General features: G+C 42.1%; 1 protein-coding gene across 3 annotated transcripts; it reads right to left on the reverse strand.

Moving 5' to 3' along the window:
* On the reverse strand, positions 4,396-12,974 carry CCDC190 (coiled-coil domain containing 190). Of its 3 annotated transcripts, none has more exons than XM_005677119.3 (4): positions 12,550-12,974; positions 10,559-10,757; positions 5,954-6,077; positions 4,396-5,447 (listed from the first exon to the last, which is right to left on the reverse strand). In XM_005677119.3, exons 2-4 carry the CDS (start codon positions 10,752-10,754, stop codon positions 4,868-4,870), a joined length of 900 nt encoding a protein of 299 aa, XP_005677176.1. In that variant the 5' UTR covers positions 10,755-10,757; positions 12,550-12,974; the 3' UTR covers positions 4,396-4,867. The 3 variants fall into 3 exon arrangements, 2 of the variants coding, with proteins under 2 accessions (XP_005677176.1, XP_005677175.1); XM_005677118.3 differs by having other exon boundaries at positions 5,954-6,080; XR_001297361.2 differs by lacking the exon at positions 5,954-6,077 and having other exon boundaries at positions 5,247-5,447.

The following is a 15,038-nucleotide window of genomic DNA, read 5'->3' on the forward strand; positions in this document are numbered from 1 at the left end:
TTTTTCCTTAACACACAGTTTTGGAATAATATTTTACTACTAATAACTTTGAGTTGAGCAAGTTCGTGCCAGTATTGGTTTTGACTCCAAACAACATGTATTAAATTGTTTGAAGTCTGTGTATATTTACTATCTATTTTCCTTTTACCAAAAATGCTTCTTTATTACCAGTTTCATGGTACATTTTTAATGGAATTAAGCTTGAACACTTCAGAGTAATTGACCTAGTTGAACACTTCAAACAAACATTTACAGTTTCTAATTGATTAATGCCTACTATTAGGACACAGAGCGGCAACACATGGCTGACAACAAATGTGGGAAGTTGGGAAAACTGGGGTATAGTTCATATTACATATAATTAGGTAAAATCAAGCCACATTTGAGATGAGGACCATGTGATAAATACCTGTGTTACTTATACAGCCTCATTTTATTGCGCTTCAGACATTGCATTTTTACAAATTGAAGTTTGTGTCAACCCTATGTTGAGCAAGTTTATTATCCCCTGTTAAGCAAGTCATTTGCTTACTTCCTGTCTGTGACAAATTTTGCCAATTCTCATAATATTTCAAACTATTTCATTATTATTGTACAGATTATGGTAGTCTGTTGTGATCTTTGACGTTGCTATTCCAACAGTCTTGATATTTTTTAGCAATAAAATATTTTAAGATTAAGGCATGTACTTTTTTAAAAGGCAAAATGCTATTGTACAGTTAATAGACTGTAAATAGTATAAATGTAACTTTTATACATACTGCTGCTGCTGCTGCTGCTAAGCCACTTCAGTTGTGTCTGACTCTTAGCGACCCCATGGACTGCAGCCCACCAGGCCCCTCTGTTCATGGGATTTTCCAGGCAAGAGTACTGGAGTGGGGTGCCATTGCCTTCTCCGTTTATATGTACTAGGAAACCGAAAAATTCATGTGACTCACTTTATTTTGATATTTGATTTATTGTGGTAGCTTGGAACCAAAACTGAAATATATCTGAGGTGTGACTCTAGTACAGTAAGTCCCCTACATGCAAATGAGAGCACATTCTAAGAGCACATTCCTAAGTCCAATTTATTCGTAAGCCTAACAGAGTTAGCCTAGGTACCCATATAATACATCAGCTATATAGTACTATCCTGTAATAGGCTTATAATACTTTTCACAGAAATAATATATAAAAACAAACACACACACACAAAAAAAACATTTTTAATCTTACAGCCCAATACTCTTGTACAGTCCAACAGCTGGCATACAGGGGCTGGCATCGAGTGAACAGGCAAGAAGACTCACTGATTGGAGGAGGAAGAAGAGGTGGGAGATGGGAGAGCTGAAGGATCGTCAGCAGTAGGAGACGGAGGGCAAGCTGTAATGTCACTCACGCCTGAGGTTCTGGTTCCTTGCTGGGATGAGATGAACATTCACACCTACATCTTTGAAAGCTTGCAACTTCAAAGTTCGTGTGTAAGGGCTTACTGTAAATGTTTCTTAGTGCAATGCCTCTCCATGCAGAGAAAACTGAGAAATCTCAGTCCGGTGAGGAATTCTCCCAGCAACTGCTACCAACTTTGTTTAATACCATCTCAATCTGCGCCAATAACATCCAGTCCTTTCAGTTTTAAAAGTTTTATTTCTGGTAGATACACTTTCCTCCACAGTCAGGTACTATTGTTTATAACCTTTGACTGGTTTAAAGTCTTCCTTCTCCAGCCCTGTGGAGCTCCTGCTCTGCTGCAGCTTGCCTCAGGCTCCCCTCTCTCAATTCTTCTGCCCCAGTCCCTCAGGGATGAGGATGCGGTGAGGGAAGGCATTGGCTCAGGCAGCAGTTCACACATCTGGGACTCCCCTCTTGAGGGTAGTGGTTCCTTGCTGTGCTGGCTGTTGGTGAGGTGGGGTTGTTGACTTCTGGTTAGACTGGACCTAGGCTTCCATTGCCCTAGTGCTTTTGGTGCTGAGGCAAAACACTCTCAAATATGATCCCCTGGGCTTTGCCTTCAGGGCTGTCTCACCCTCAGAGGAGCTAGTCTCTCCAGTGTTACTGGTAGCAACTTACCCTATTGTACCCCACACTGAGGACTGTGGGAACCTTCAGAGTCCCTCCCCATCCTCTGTCTTCAGAACCTTGGGACCCTGGATGAGAGGCTGAGACACTACCTCTGAGAGTTCCCGATGCCTCAGCTCCCAGGCGAAAAGTGAATTCCCTCTCCACTGGATGGACTCAGGTAACGATGTGAAAGCACACTTTATAAACCATTTGTAACTTCCTTAGGCTTCCCAGGTGGTGCTAGTGGCAAACAGCCTGATTGTCAATGCAGGAGACATAAGACTCAGGTTCGACCCCAGGGTTGGGAAGATCCCCTGGAGGAGGGCATGGCAACCCACTCCAGTATTCTCGCCTGGAGAATCCCCTGGACAGAAAAGCCTGGTAGGATGCAGTCTTTGGGGTCACAAAGAGTCGGACACTATTGAAGCGACTTAGCAGCAACAGCTAGACTTCCTCATGGGGGAGTAAATGGAGAAGACATTATCTCTCCTTAATACATCTCTGAATAAATGAATGTATGTTAAAAAAAAAAAAAGTCATGTTGCCTTAAAATGGAAGCATGAATTATCGTTTTACCATTTCTTTCTAATTTTTATTGTTAAACATTGTAATTTATAGGTTTGAGACATATTTTGTAGCTGAAAATGAGGGCATAAGGCTTTGGGCATTGGGTTTGTGTGCCCTTCTCTTTGAGAGAGAAGGGCAGTACAGGAGAGCAGTATTCTGGTCTTTGTTCCTCATTCACATTCTGTTATTGTGAGCCTCAGGTTTTTTTGTCTGTAAAATGGGAGAAATTATCTCATTGACTTCTTACTCGAGAGGGTTTTACAAAGACTTAATGCAACGGTATGTAGGTTGGGGTCTTTGAACGCCCCCCTCATTTGGATTGTGACAACCCCCAAAGTATCTCTAGGCATTTTCAGATGTCTTTTGGGAGCACACCTATTACTAGGTGAGACCTCTGGAATGAATGAATGAATGAATGAATGACTTTAAGCTGATTGGGTGAGAGCCATCCTGGGTCTCTGCGTGGTTTGAAAAGATTAAGGATTTACGCTGTTCTATAGAATTTAATGGGTCAGACAACAAGGTCTTCTGCAGCTGCTTTCCCTGTGGTTGTGTTGAATTTTATCAATAAAAGTATTGTATCCTTCATACTAAAGAAGGAAAATACATTAGGCCAGTGAAATGATAAGATTAAAATCCTTATGGGAATCCTTGTAAAGTAATTAACCTCCAATTAAAATAAATACATTTATTAAAAAAATATCCTGTATCGAACCTACACTGTACTTACACATTATGATTAAAATGTATAATAAAATATTATACATTATGATTAAAATACATATAAAATTTGATTAAAGCACAGCATTCTTCCAGAAAAAAATAAAAAAATAAAAAATTAAAATTAACATTGAAAAAAAAAAGAATAAAATCAGTGTATGTAGAAGATTTGGTGGTGCTAGTGGTAAAGAGTTCGCCTGCAATACAGGAGACACAGAAGATGGGGGTTTGATCCCTGGGTCAGGAAAATCCCTTGGAGAAGGAAATGGCAACCCACTCCAGTATTCTTGCCTGGGAAATCCCTGCAAGGAGGAGCCTGCAGGCCATGGGGTCGCAAAGAGTTGGATACGACCAAAGCAACTGAGCAGAAGATTTGTAAACACACAATTTTTTTGCAGTTAATGAAATCTACATTGAAATAGAATGTAAAAAATTTTGGAGGTAGAGCTACCAGCAAATCTAGGTCCATCAGATATATGAAGATATACAAGCAGGGTAACAAGGAGGAAGAAGCAAAATGCTTATTTCTCAAATTCATGAGACTGAGGTTTACTTGGAACAGAGGTAGTTAATCAAGTGGAGGAGAGGGCTGGGCTCTGGCTAAGTTCTTGCTGCCTTGGTAACGGCCCTGTCCTGAAGTTATGGTCAGCACAGAGAAAAGAGCCTTTCAGAAGTGGGATAAATCATGTTGAGAACTCCACCCCTGTTGAGGGTGCTTGTAATGGAGATAGACAAGGAGAAAGAACACAGTAATGGGCTTGGAAGTTTGCACAGGAGGTTCTCCATGTCTGGAGTTCCTAACCCTGTCAGCCCAGACATGGCCAGTATAAATACATCAGGTATTCATCAGTCAATTCTGTTGCTCCTGTCCTGCCTTCTCCCATTGTTTTGCTACTTGGAAGAAAATGTTAGAGGGGGCACATTTCTTATAAATTGTTAATTATTTTTTTATTAGGATCCAAAAAGGATGATAAGAGCAGGTTGAAAGTGGGAATGAGAAAACCAAAATGGAACTATTTGGAAATAAAAGAAATAAGGAAAGGGATTCAAAAAACAACACAGAGCTGTGTGGGAGAGAAAGTTTTATTTATAGACTGTATTATGTACATATTTTCAATTGACCTCCTAGCCTTACCTTTACATGTGAAACTAAAACAAACAGAAGAGCTACGCCATTTTGCCAGCAGGTGGCACCGTAAGAACCTCCTATAAGAAAAGGGTGGCAAATGTAAGCAGGACGCTTAATAGTTTATCTTTCAGGAAAAGTCTAGGCATCAAAGTAGATTCATATTTTTGGTAACGTTAGCAATATGCGTATATTGCTTTAAATGGCTTCAGAAGATTCATCTCTCCACTTTCATCCTAGAATTGCTCATTTAGTGAGACATTATACTCCCATTATAAAAGGGAAAAAAGACTAAGGTTAAAATAAAATCTATATCTATATCTATATATTTGTATTGTTTGCTACAGTTGCTAAAGTAATTATGACACATGATACTATGTGGATATAGTGGATGATTAAAGATGAAGTAAATTAGATGGTCACCCTGTTCTCACATCCCTTTTCTGCCCTGGACTGTGAGAATTCCTTGTGCCCAAAGATCTCTGCAATGCTGAGCAATCTCTCAGACTCTGGGGGGGTCCGGTGCCGGAGGTAGTGAGCTTTTCTGGCCTTTTCAAACAACTCCAAGTAGGTTGATGTTTGGGGCTTATCTTTGAAGTCTCCTCCATCTTCCATGGGATCCAGGGGGGTTTGTTTTGCAGTGGTGTGGTCTGGCCTTGTGTGGGCATCATTTGATCTGGTCTCATCACCGTGCGCCGGTTCACTGTCACCAGCTGGGCCGGAACTGGGGCCTCCGTCTACAGTGTGGGTGGCGACGTCTTGATTTTGACAGAGAAGAGAGATGGTCTCATTGGGGCCTTTTCCTTTTGGTGGGTTTATAGACTCTTTCTCTTGGGCTTGCAGCTTCTCTTCTGTGAAGTGGGAAGTTCTGTTATTTTGAGATAGTGACTGCCGTTTGCTTTTCATGGGGTCCCTGGGACCAATGCGATGGAAAGGAGGCATCTGGGACTTGGTTTTGGATCTTCCTTGGGTCGTATTTGTTGTCAGTGCGCTGGGAAGGGAGATAAGAAAAAAGTTCTCTCAAAACCGAGGAAGAGCTAATATTTAGCATTTTCAAAGTATTAGACCCTGGCTCCTTTTTCTGTGATATTAACTGAGATAATAACGTGGGTGAACAGAAGATGAAGGGTGAGAATGGATGGTAACAATGTGAGGAAATGATTTTTTTGTGTGGTAAACTTTTTATTTTTATATTGGAGATTGGAGGATAGCCATTTAACAGTGTTGTGATGGCTTCAGGTGTGCAGCAAAGCCACGCAGCCATGCATACACACGTGTCCATGCTCCCCCAGACTCCACTCCCTTCCAGCCTGCCGAGTAACACTGAGCAGAGTTCCCTGTGCTATACAGGAGGTCTTTGTTGGTTATCTGTTTTAAATGCAGCATTTTTCTTAAGAAGGAAAGGGCAGCGCATTCTCAGGGGGAGGATGGTTTAAAGAGGTCAGTTGAAAGAAGGACTCAATGGCATATGCATTAGTTTAGTAAGCATCTTCTTACCTAGCTTTGCTAGCCTGCAGAGCTCTGTGCTTCTGCCCTCCCTGTGATGAGAGCGTGAGAACATCTTCTGGTCTCTTCTGACTTCCATTCCCAAAGTAAGAGCAGAGCTTTTTCTTGATGATATCTGCTTTGAGTTAATTAATAGGTGCTATGAGTTCAAATGTGGGTTTCCCAGGTGGCTGTAGTGGTAAAGAACTTGCCTGCCAATGCAGGATATGTAAGAGACACAGATTTGATCCCTGGGTCAGGAAGATCTGCTGGAGAAGGGCATGGCAACCCTCTCCAATATTCCTGCCTGCAGAATCCCATGGACAGAGGAGCCTGGCGTGCTATAGTCCATAGGGTCGGGCATGACTGAAGTGATTTAGCACACACATACACAAGTTGAACTATATCCTCCCCAAATGTCATATGTAGAAGTCATAATCCTCAGCACCTCAGAATGTAACCTTATTTGGAGACAGGGCCTTTACAGAGATAAATAAGATGAGGCCATTAGGGGGAGCTGTTGACCAATATGACTGGTGTCATTATCATAAGGAAAAATTAGGATATAGAGACACAGGTTGAGGGAAGGTGAAGGGAAGAGACACAGGGAGAAGATGGCCACATACAAACCAAAGAGAGAGGCCTGGAACAGAGCCTTCTTTTCCAGCCTTCAGAAGGCACCACTCTGCCAGTACCTTAGTTTTGGACTGTAGACCTCCAGAACTCTGAGAATACATGTCTGTTGTTAAAGCCACCTAGTTCATGGCAACTTGGTAGGGTAGCCCTAAAAAACTAACACAGTAAGAGAAGAAGGAAAAGAATGCCTGGACCTGGTTCTCTGGGCAGAGAAACCATATATGAATATCACTGGATCACATTACTCAACAGGCTGCTCTGGCATGAGGAATGGAAACAGAAAAACCTAAGGTGGTTCTCCAGTGTTTACCTAGAATATGTTATAGAGGATTTAGAAACACTGAGGTCAGAGGTTTAAACTGGCTGGGACCATGGGGGTTTTGTTTGAATGTTTTACTTGGCAAGCATGATGTTCTCAAGTCAAAATGACTGGGTGTGAGCCATATACAAAGCTGGGGTCCTGCTGTTACATCCGCCTCAACTGTGTGACCTCCTACACACCTGAGCCAAGAGTTGCAACTGTTGGCCGTGAGTAAGTGGGGTTTTCTGTCTTTGAGTTAGTGTTTCAGAATCTTGTTGTCATAGCTGCTCTAGAGGACCTGGTTTGTTTTCAAGACATCTCATGAGCTGGTCACTTGGAGTGGAAAGTCTTGCACTTGTTTCCTCTAAGGAAAGTGAGTTCCCTAAACCAACACTGGGGTTGGTAGGCACCAGGTAAAGGAAATATGACCAGATAAAGGGCCTCTAATTTGTATTAAACTCCTAATATTCTTTCATCTAATAACTTCTTGGTGAGGTAGTCAAGGCAAGAGATCGTCCTTTTGGGGTCCCTCTTCTTCTGTTGTCTTGAGAGTGTCTGTGTGTGTGTGTGTTCCCATCTAGCTATCCAGTTTAACAGGAATGTTTGGGTGCCTACTTTGTGCCAGAGAGTATATTCTTGACTCTGGTTTTCTTTACCCTGGACATATAATTAATCATAAAGCTCTGACAATTCTGCATTCTAAATATCTCAAAATGCTGGCCCCCTTAAGATGCAATCTCACTTTCCAAACATCTGAATATACTCATTTTTTTTCCCCACCTAACTAACGCCCTAGTTTAGGCCTTTAAACCCTGGTCTGAATTCTGGAATCCTTCTATCTGTTCTACCTTAAAGTTTGCTGCCAGAGTGATCCTTATCTCATTTGGACACGTAATCGCCCCATTTCCAAACCCCATAGGGTGAAGTCTAAACTCTTCTGTAAGATCTGTAGAGCTATTCATGATTGGAGACCTTGCCTGCTCCGCTTTGCCTCTAAATATTACACCTGCCCCTTCTGGTCACCCCTTACACCCTCCAGTACTGAGCAGCTCGTAGCAAGTCATTCTCATGTATGCACATTTGTACACACTGTTCTTAGCGTGTGCAGAAACATTCCATGTCTTCTCATGACAAACTGCCCACCACCCCTCCTCCACTTATCTTCATCCTCTTACTCCTCTAAGATTCTGTTCATACCCTGCGTCTTTTGGGACATCTCGCCTGAGCCCCTTTGATAGACATGGGAACCTTCCCACGCTTCTGTTCTACTTTGTAAACAGTGAATTTAGCAGTTAGTATTTTCTGACATAATTTTTTGTGAACATAGTTACCTTCTAGTCCACATGTGAGCACTTGAGGGCACAGACCATGCTTTTCATATTTGCATGCTTGCCTCTATTGGAGTTGCTGTAACAGTGTTTTGTAAAATTTGGCCCATGAATCACCTGTCCCCGAGTAATCTGCCTTAGTGTCAACTCAGTTAAAAATGTGGACTTTGAGCCCGATTCCTAACCTACTGATGCAAATCTCTCTAGATGAGGACTGGAAATACGTATTTGAAGCAATCCACCAACTAGCATATAGTTGAAAGTCAGTAACAAGGTTATTAAAATGAATCATGGGAATGTTTTGCCTAATACAGTGCCTGATAAATACTGAGACTTAATTCATATTGCTTTCTTCCTTCTTCTCTAGTCTTACGGTCAAGGAGTCTGAGGCACAGAGAGGAGGTGACTTTCTAAAGTACGTAGAGACAGAGACCCCTGAATCGAAGCTTTCTGCCTTCTGCCCAGACTCTTTTCACACCCCTTATCTGTCAGACAAACTCTCTAGTCAACAAAGACAGCCACCTATCTCAAATATTATCTTTTGAATACCACTTTGAGAATAAGTATCTGGTCTTCAATATTCTTTTTGAGAAATGAAGTGGAATTCAGCCAAATGGTTTCTGAGATTCCTTTCCATTCTGTGAGCTCTCATCCTTAGTTTGGTTTAACCATTTATTACAGACAGGGAGGTTTAAACCAGAGGAGTTCAGTTACTTGCTCAGTTACTCCTCTTTAGAACTCAAAGCTGGAGGTCAGAGATAAATCCTAGGCTAGACCTCTGGATAATACTCTTGGCCCTTGTGTCCATATATCAGCTGTGGAGACCTAAATGATTTTACATTGAATTGTGATACCTGACTTTCTTCTAGAACACGCTACATCATTTTCAGGGCTCCTGCCCCTGCCTTAAGTAAGAAGGGATTATAGCTTGAAGAGCTGAGATAGATGGATCCATTCTATGCTGTATATAAAAATATGATCATTTTATTATGGGAAAAAATAGTTTCTATAAATTGTGTAACTATGGTAACTTTCAACAAAAATGTAGAAGAGTTTTAATCCTGTAACAATCTTTTGCTGATTAATAACAGCAAACAGTTATATGGCACGTATTTTGTATTTAGGTACTGTTTCAAATGCTCACTGTGTGCTCAAATGACTCCATGAGGTAAGAAACATCAATTACATTTTATGTTGGAGAAAACTGAGGCAGAGGCAGGTCTGACTCAGAGCAGTAAGCTGCTCAAGGTCTCACTGCTGGTAAGTGATAGAGCCAGGATTTCAACCCTGACTGTGTGGGTCCAAAGTCTGTATTCTCAGCCACCACAGTTTAATGGATAAAGATGCAATCACTGAGTAGGCAATTTTATTTCCTTATTTTTTTACTGAATGGTGTAGACAGCTTTGGAAGGTCTGAGATTCTGGATACCATTGTGTAGCCCTTCCTTCTGTGAAGATCAATAGCTTACTAACTAGAAATTGGCATTTGAAGTTAGTAGCGTTAATCTTGTTATAATTACTAAACTGTAAGGTCTATGTTCATTGGATAGTCTTCTAAGTAACGTGTACATTTGGAAAGGATTATTCATTGGCAACAGAAGGTTTTGTGGGAGGGAATTATTATAAAGAATGTGAACTCGCAGCTTCTGGGTAAAGACCCCTCTTTGGGGAAATGACAGAAATAATTGCTCTTTGGCTTAAGAAGACAATGAAATCATAGTACCAATACACAGCAACTGTTTTTGCAAAATTTTCTTATCTAAGCAAAATCTGCAAGCTCTAGTGACGATACACTTCAGAATACAAGAAGGATAAGTGGAGAAATTCACTTTCTGCAGAAGAAAGGAAGACCTGACTCTCAGACTGATGTGTTGGAAATAGCCAAGTGCTCTTTGCTCAGCCGTAGCAGAGGTCAGCCACTGTTACACACACTCTCTGGTCACTAATCCCGGGGAATTTTTTTGTTTTACTTCCTTTTCATAAGATGACTTGCACATTAATAGTTACTCAGTGAATGTTTGCTGACCAGGCATAGAAAAGAAGTGAAACCAAATCAACCCAGATATAAGAAAGTAGAACACTAAAGCTTTAAGCCAGAGAGAGCTCATTGGAAAGACTGGGAGCCTGAGAAGTGTTAGCTCAGGAAGGTTTGCATGCGTACTGCTCCAGGGAGCTGTATCATTGAGGGAGAGAAAGGTGGACAGCCGAAAATCCAAGTTGAGATCAAAAGTCCTCTTACTGAGTGTCCAGTCTCTGAAAGGCCCTCATCACCAAGTAGGGGGTATTACTCTTGCCTCAGCCAAGCGATGGCTAGCTGTCCTGCTCTGCCTCTCCCCATCCTGGAAGCCTTACCTTGCTGCAGCCTCTGCAGTTCTTTCTGGAGCTGTCTCTGCTCCCTGGTCAGTGACTTCACGTGGTACAGGCAGATATCCTCTAGTCTCTGCAGTCTTTGGCTGAGTCTGGCTTCAGCCTGCTTTGCACTTTTCCTCTCCAGATCGAAGTGCATATGCAGTGGTCCCCTGACCATATGTCTCTCCATTCTCTTCATGATCTAGAGGCAATAGAACAAGATTCTCTCAGGCACTGTGTCAGACCTGATAAAGCGAATGGGGACCCTGACCCTGGCTTTCAATTGGAAGATCAGTGTTTGAATCCTGAGTATTTTTGAATACAAAGCTGTGCAGTCAGATTAAGTTACACTATTAGAAAACTTTCCCCTGTCAACTAAAAAATTACTCACAGCCTTAAAGTTGAGAGTTATGTTTTATTCAGTGGGAATTTTTAGAACTTCAAGCATGGGAGGCAGCATTTCAAGTAACCCTGAGAAAACTGCTTTAAAGAGGAGGTGCTGTATAACTATATATATTCTAATATATCGTTAGAGTACATAGGAGTTTGCAACAAAGGTCAGGTGGTGGGAACAAAAGATGACTGTTAATAAAAGAAAATCAGATATCTCAAGTTAAAGAATTTAGCGCTTTTCTTTGTATGGGAAGATTCAAGAGCCTGGACTCACTGAAATCATTCCTTTACCCTGCACCTCAGCTATCTGGGGCTAGTATCCTGTGTTTTCATGTTCTGAGTTTCCCCAGGGCTCACTGTGTGGAGTGACTGCAATCTGATAGCTGCTAGATAGCAGATATTTTTTCCTTCCTGAGTTCCCTCAGGGCTAACCAGCTCAGTAGTGGTGCTGACTGCAATTTCTGATAACTGTGGCAATCTTTGTTTACTGATATGGCAGATAACATTTCATTTATCAGACCTACAGTAACCTGATTTTCCAGTGTGACATGGAAGTATCTAGGGCAAAGTCATTTCTCTGAGCCTCAGTCTCCTTGCCAATAAAAGAGTGATAGATTATAGGCTCTGTATAAAACCCCCAATCAGGTTGCTATAAAGATCAAGTGAAAAGTACATGAATAAGTTGTAGGGCAAAAATTATAAAAACACTTTACAGATATAAGCCATTATTCACCCTATGAGATAATTTCCTTGTACTGTTCTTTAAAGACTCCCCAAAAGCCTGCTTAGGGCCCTGGACAGGATCTAGGGACTTAGGACAGAGCCATTCTGGAGCCCCTTCAATTCATTAATTTATGTACATGAGGGTCCATGCGGCCTGTAATCCTACCGTGTGCCAGGTGCTATGCTGGGGGCTGAGGGTAGTGGTGAATGAGACACAGTTCCTGCTTTCAGAGAACTTTCAGATTTACAACTCTGGAGTCTAATGTTGTTGTATAGCTGCTAAGTCATGTTCGACTCTGTGACACCATGGACTGTAACCTGCTAGGCTCATCTGTCCTTGGCATTCTCCAGGAAAGAATACTGGAGTGGGTTGCCGTTTCCTTATTTCAGGGGATCTTCCTGACTCAGGGATCAAACCTACATCTCTTGTGTCTCCTGCATTGGCAGGCAGATTCTTTACCACTGAGTTATTTGGAGTCAAATGGTACATGCCAAATCTGAACAATCAGTATTTCAAAAGGTGGGGAGAGTGGGATCTGTTGGCTACAAAACAGTGCGGGCATCCAGAACAAGTAGTCTGGGTAGCTGAAAGGAGCCCATCTTCCTCCTCGGACTGTGTTGTGCTAAGAGGCAGGAACACATCTTTCCTCCTCTTTGCTTCCTTTTCAATATGCATTTCAGAGCTAGATAGACAATATGCGCCCAGGATACAAATAGATTACTCTTAATAAAGCTTTGTTGATAATAATAGAGGAAAAAGCTTAGCATTACAAGGGAGGATAAGGTCAGGACACAGGAGAGAAATTTTTAAGACAGCTAGCTTTTAGTCTAAAGTGTAGACTAAACTTTTATTAAAGAACATAGTGAGTAGCACTTACCTACAAATCCAGGGCTCTCACTGTGAGAATGCTGCCTGCTTCTTTTGCTATGCCCGGCTGAACTTTGAAAGTGAGCTTGTTTTTCTTCAATAAATTTAGGAGCTTGGTGTTGGGGAGGTGGGGAGGTTAGAGGGAACTTTGGAGAGGGTTGTGGGGAGAATGTTGAACACACTTGAAAGCACTCTTCCATGCCACCTCCCTCATCAGGAATGCTAAGTCCCTGAATGTGGGCACCAATCCCAGAGCTTGAAATAGCTCCATGAGTTAAGGGAGCCTGCCAGCCTCCAGCCCTCCCCTTGATGGGCCCACAGAGCTCCTTCTCGGCTGTATCCATGGGAGCCAAGAATGAAACCAAGGAGTGTCTTACTGTGTTCTCAGAGTCTTTCTCTCTCTCTCTCCCCACCCCCTTCCACTCTTTTCCTTCTTCTTTGACCATATTATTCCCCACCTCCCTCACAGTGTCCAGTCCTTACTTCTTGGAAACCAGATCAGGTTCTAAGAAGGCATTCTGGTTTTTTTTTTTTTTTTTGTCAGATTGTATACATTTTGTGCAGGAGAGTAATTTGTTTATTTTGTATTATCTCATTCTGTGCTGACTTTCTCCAGGCTTCTAACCATGTATGTACTTCAGTGGTTATTTAAGGTTTTCAGAGTTGTCACAACAGACAAGGAAACTGAAACTTAAATCAACATTTGTTATCATATATTGGACTCTGTGATAGAAGGCCAGCTGAACTATTGATTGTGGAACAAGATATTAAGTGGGATTCTTACTGTTGCCTTAAGGCTTCGTCTGAAAACGAGAGGCATTAATGTGCTACAGTCTAAAGACAATTGCCAACACCGGGACCTATTAATTCCCCCCAAGCATACTGAGAGGCAGCTAAACAGACCCTATTACCCACAGTCATCACCTAGCAAACAAGCTATTATAAGGAGATTACTGGCAAAATGGAGAGGGAAATCTGTTATTCTCTCTGTAGGAGGTAATGCCTTTCCCATTTCTTCCCATGAGGTAATTCTCTCACCTCCAGAATTTAAATGAATGGAATGGAGTTCCAGGAGATGGGGTTCCAGAAAATGTCATTACACTTCATGGCAAATAGATGGGGAAACAGTGGAAATAGTGACAGATTTTTTTGGGAAGGCTTCAAAATCACTGCAGATGGTAACTGCAGCCATGAAGTTAAAAGATGCTTGCTCCTTGGAAGAAAAGTTATGACCTACCTAGACAGCTTATTAAAAAGCAGAGACATTACTTTGCCAACAAAGGTCTGTCTAGTCAAAGCTATGGTTTTTCTAGTAGTCATGTATGGATGTGAGAGTTGGACTATAAAGAAAGCTGAGCACTAAAGAATTGATGCTTTTGAACTATGGTGTTGGAGAAGACTCTTGAGAATCCCTTGGACTGCAAGGAGATCCAACCAATCCACCCTAAAGGAGATCAGTCCTGAATATTCATTGGAAGGACTGATGCTGAAGCTGAAACTCGAATACTTTGGCCACCTGATTGGAGAACTGACTCAATTGAAAAGACCCTAATGCTGGGAAAGATTGAGGGCAGGAGGAGAAGAGGACAACAGAGGATGAGATGGTTGGATGGCATCATTGACTCAATGGACATGAGTTTGAGTAAAGTCCAGGAGTTGGTGATGGACAAGGAGGCCTGACGTGCTGCAGACCATGAGGTTGCAAAAAGTTGGACGTGTCTGAGTGACTGAACTGAACCGAACACAAGAAGAGACTGACACCTCCTTCCCCAGCTGGAAACTTGGTGAGTTGCAGAACCACAGATCAGCCCCCACCCCAACCATCTGTTGCCACCAGAGCTGATAGTGAGGGATTCTTAGAAAACCTTGGTTACTTCATGTCATCCTGAGAGAAAGAGCTGAGAAAGGAAGGCATGCAGAAATAATTCAAGAATGAACATTAGTGTGGGAGCCTGCAAAAAGAATAATGGCCAAACCCACCCTAGTTCCTGTTGGCCCTTCAAGTGTGTCAAAGAGGACTTTAGCATTTCCTTGCTTCATGTGAAGGAGCACAGAGGTTGTGTAAGGGAGCAGAAACCATGGCATTGCCCTTGGAAGACGCTAGGTCAGATAAGATAGTCCTTTACTCAGAGCAGGCATAGAATCACAGGCAGGGCAAGGGGGAGTAGTGACAGAAGGAATCTGTTTAAAGGAGATTTTTCGCTCATAAAAATATCAGTAAATAAGGATGTCATGGTCATCAGTGATTGCAGCTCTCCTGTGTGGGCTGGTGAGCCCTTGGGGCTCTTGGAAAGGAGAAAAATAGCTGCAATCTCACAACCATCAGACTGCAGCCAGTCCCTACAGTGAGCCCTAAGGGAGCTCAGGATGTGAAACAACACAGGATCCTGGCCCAGGAGAGCTGAGAAGGAATGATTTCAGTGAGCCCAGACTCTTGCATCTTCCCATACATAGAAAAGTGCTAAATTCCTTAATTTGGGATATCTGGTTTTCTTTCAT

Source organism: Capra hircus, chromosome 3 (genome assembly GCF_001704415.2).
Source record: "Capra hircus breed San Clemente chromosome 3, ASM170441v1, whole genome shotgun sequence".
In the NCBI taxonomy this organism is placed as follows: domain Eukaryota; kingdom Metazoa; phylum Chordata; class Mammalia; order Artiodactyla; family Bovidae; genus Capra; species Capra hircus.